This window comes from Stegastes partitus, unplaced genomic scaffold (genome assembly GCF_000690725.1).
Source record: "Stegastes partitus isolate 25-593 unplaced genomic scaffold, Stegastes_partitus-1.0.2 Scaffold2242, whole genome shotgun sequence".
Classification (NCBI taxonomy): Eukaryota; Metazoa; Chordata; class Actinopteri; family Pomacentridae; genus Stegastes; species Stegastes partitus.
Window position 1 is genome coordinate 8,487 of NW_007579973.1, and position 4,124 is coordinate 12,610.

At 38.8% G+C, this 4,124-nt stretch overlaps 1 protein-coding gene across 1 annotated transcript in view; it reads left to right on the plus strand.

Annotated features, from left to right (window-relative positions):
* Positions 1-4,124, plus strand: part of LOC103374418 (complement C3-like) — a 15,554-nt gene that overhangs the window by 7,509 nt on the left and 3,921 nt on the right. The window contains exons 15-23 of the mRNA XM_008304506.1: positions 161-238; positions 343-498; positions 604-666; positions 818-899; positions 2,100-2,148; positions 3,212-3,302; positions 3,420-3,509; positions 3,581-3,698; positions 3,834-3,923. Coding sequence (XP_008302728.1) covers positions 161-238; positions 343-498; positions 604-666; positions 818-899; positions 2,100-2,148; positions 3,212-3,302; positions 3,420-3,509; positions 3,581-3,698; positions 3,834-3,923 — 817 coding nt within the window. The remainder of the gene's footprint in view (positions 1-160; positions 239-342; positions 499-603; positions 667-817; positions 900-2,099; positions 2,149-3,211; positions 3,303-3,419; positions 3,510-3,580; positions 3,699-3,833; positions 3,924-4,124) is intronic.

Sequence of the window (4,124 nt, forward strand, 5' to 3'; positions counted from 1 at the left end):
GATAGATAGATAGATAGATAGATAGATAGATAGATAGATAGATAGATAGATAGATAGATAGATAGATAGATAGATAGATAGATAGATAGATTTTACAGTGTATCTAATGCACAAGCAGCCCCTAAAAACTGTATTTTTACTGTTGTCTTCTTAATTACAGGCCTTTGAAGATGCCAGACCTCTTGTTAGATGGTTCAACCGTCAGCTGAGAGAGCGTGGAGGCTACGGATCAACTCAGGCAACTATTACAACTCTTGTTCTCTCTCTCTTTGCATCGCTGCGTTTTGTTTCTCCGGCTCTTTTGTTGCACGTAGATCAAACTTTTGATCTAATCTCCACCAGGCCACCATGACAGTGTACCAGGCTGTAACAGAGTATTGGTTCAGTGACAAAGACTCCGACTACTTCCTGAACGTGGACGTCTTGCTGCCGGGCAGAACGAGGCCAGTCAAGTACAACTTCAACTGGGAAAACCACCACGCCACAAGAACTTCCAAAGTGAGAACACGCTCTCTGTTTCACACAAACTCACAGGGACTCAACATGATTATCATCGCTGTTGGTTTCTCATCCCTGTGTATGTGCTTGTTTTAATCCCCAAAGATTAATGATATAAACCAGGATGTGAAGGTGACTGCGACGGGGAAAGGGGAAGTAACACTGACAGTAAGTAAAACGTATTTTTGATCTGAGTTTTATTTTAATCCCAGACGAGGCCAAAGACATTTTAACTACATGTGATCATTTTTTTTATGATATCGATGCTTATTTGCTTATCAAATGCAAAGTTAAGAATCCACTTGCACCTCTCTGACAGATGGTGTCTCTGTATTACGCCCTGCCTAAAGAAACGGACGGCGACTGTCAGATGTTTAACCTGTCAGTGCAGCTTATCCCAGGTAACTTGATGCCGACTGTCTGTTTATATATTTTATTTGACCTTTATTTAACCAGATAAAAGACCCATTGAGATGGAAACCTCTTTCACAAGGGTGACCAGGCCAAGAAAGGCAGCAGCACCCGTCCACAAATAAACACAACAAAACAATCACAAAATAAACATTAAAAAATGTAAAGTGTAGACAGTAAGCAGATAAAGTGCAGGAGGGATGACTTCAGTAACAGTTTAAAAACACAAGCAATGCTGAATGGAATTCTGTTGTCGATGGAAAGAGTGAAAGGCTTCAGGGGAGATGAGTTCTGACATTTTTAGCCCCGACTGAAGGGTATTCCAAGCAGAGGGGGCAGAGAAACTGAAAGCTTTTTTTCCCAATTCATTCTGAACTCGAGGAGCAGCCAGATGCAGAATGTCATTTGACCATAAGACATACCAGCTTGTAATTCTCTGAAGAGAGCAGCTTAAATAAGCAGGAACCAATCCGAGAAGAGTCGTATAGATCAGAGTCATCCAATGTGTGTATCGTCTTTGATTCAAGGAAGGCAAGCCAGCTTTAGAGTACAGTTCACAGTGGTGAGTGAGGCGACTACAATCAGTTATAAACCTCAAAGCACACAGTGGTAGACCGGAGTCAAGGACTGAAGACAGCTGCTTGACGCACACATTTAAACAACATCACCGTAATGAAAAACGGGCAAGAAAGTAGCTGATATCAGAAACTTTTGTGCTTTTAGAGAAAAGCATGCCTTATTTCTGTAATAAAAACCGAGTTTCACCCTTAGTTTGGAGACCAAAGTTTTAATGTGTGCTTTAAATATAGAGAGAGATACAAATGTGCAATTTTCCCAAGGATGCATAAACTTTCCCATAAAGTTCCCGTAACTTCTCCCACCACAGCAATTTAAAAACAAATACTAATCTGGAAATCTGTCCCAAATGACAAGGACAGACATGATGAAATGAAAACACAGATTCACCACATAGTTTCTACATTTCTTATCCATTTTGATATTCCCAGTTGCATTATTGAAATAAGATTATTAGGTGACAGTGTGAGATATATATACTGTATATATATATATATATATATATATATCCGTCTTTATATGCTATAACATTTGTCTGCTTCTTGTTTTCTGCTGACTGTCAATCTTGGTGCAGAGGTTTCATTGTTGTTTCATGTCTTGTTTTGTCTCTCCAGAGAAGATGGACAAGGATGAGAGCATATATAAGCTGAAAATAGAGGTTTTGTAAGTACAGATGAAATCATTTATTCAAAAAAAATGCTTTATGCAAAACGTTCCCAATCTGTCTTGTGATTCTGCTGTACCTGTTTTTAACCCCTTAATCCTCTGGCAGTTTGTTTTGTTTTGTTTTGATTTAACCTGAAAACTATTTCAGAACACCATTGGTAACAAACTCAACCCCTGTAAGGCTAAAATGAACAAACTTGGGTCAGAGTGAGATTTGAAAAACTAGTTGAAAAACTGAATTCTACACTATCAGGTTATCATTTATTTATACTTCAATTATCTAATTATTCATTTTATTTTCATGCATTTGTGTTTTTACGCTAACTATGTCATGCTGGTGGAGTGACTTTCAGCTAGCTCAGCATGTTTGTGTGCAGGTTGCATTAGATTCCAAGAATAGGGGTCAAAGGAAAAAGCTTGAGGTTATCTAAAGCGGCTTTGTCTTAAGAACATTCCCAGTTCTCCCAGCATTTCTACGATTGATTGAAAAACTATGCAAAGCCATGTGTAACCACAAATAAAAAGTGATTCCGGAGTTTTCTGTCCACTGTATAAAGCTTTCACATTTGTGCTTCTCCTCGAAAAATCTGGTGGAACTCTAATATTCACCATATTATATAAAGTTTAACACAATTTTCCACAATATTATCAATAAGAGCTACGAGCTAGAGAGGAAAAAGAGGCCTTTTAACAATGTTTCCATTACATATTGTCAGAAGACCTTTATGTTTGTGTTATTTAAGTTATTGAAAGAAAAATGGCACCAGCAACTCTACTGAATTTGATGCAATTTCAAATGCCCTCTACTTCATGATTACTCACCCTCAGTAAATAAGAAATCATTTGGTTGCTTTTCTGGATCTTTCTATTATATCACACAATCTTTCTTAGCGAAATGAAGAAATCGGTTTCCTTAGAAAATGATTAATATAGAACTATATTTAAAAATGCGTCTCTCTGTAACCTTATAGAATGTATGCCTTTTTATGTTTGATGAACGGTTTTACTTGCCAATTCCTTCTCTGTTTATTTCAATCATTTCTGCCCATTCTGTGCACAGACATAAGGACAAGAAGCGCAATGCAACCATGACAGTGTTGGATATCGGCCTGCTGACGGGTTTTGTTGTGAACACAAAAGACCTGAACTTAGTAAGACACACGCATACATGTGCGCACACATGGTTACTAAAGTCAGGATATGCTTTGAATGTTTGGACTCGAATATATAAACTTAATGGATGTGTGTGTGTGTGTGTGTGTGTTTAGTTGGCCAAAGGACGAGCCCGCACTATTGCAAAATATACCATGGACTCGGTCCAGTCAGAAAGAGGCTCCCTCATCATCTACCTGGACACGGTAAGAGATCAGTGTTCCATCCCCCTACATGCTTTTCTTCCATTATTTATTTACGTTACATCTGCCCACAGGTTTCTCACACACATCCAGAGGAGATCACTTTTAGGATCCATCAGAAGCTTAAAGTGGGCGTCTTACAACCAGCAGCCGTGTCTGTCTATGAATACACCGGCAGTCAATACAGAAGTAGTGAGTTTCTTCAAAGATTATCCAAAAAAATGTGCTGCCCCTGTCTGCCTCGAATACAAACGTACCAGCAGGTTTGCCACTTTTAAGCTTCCAGACCTGCAAGCCGCTCAAAACGTTTCTATGCCCCGTTTGCAGAAGCACATTGTATGAAATTTTACCATCCAGAGAGGAGAGGTGGAGAACTGCTGCGCATCTGTAGAAACGAGGAATGCACATGTGCTGAAGGTAAACAAGATGATTTGTAAGTGATCTAATCCATCTGTTACATAGACCAGGTCAAAACATCGAGTTACATGTAATACAAAGAGTGGTTTACTTTATCTTAAGACTTATCATTGTCCACTAGGAAAATCTACGTATTCTTCAGTCTTATTAAAAACATGCATGCTGAGATTTAGGGCTGAACGGTGGAGCAGTGGTTAGCAC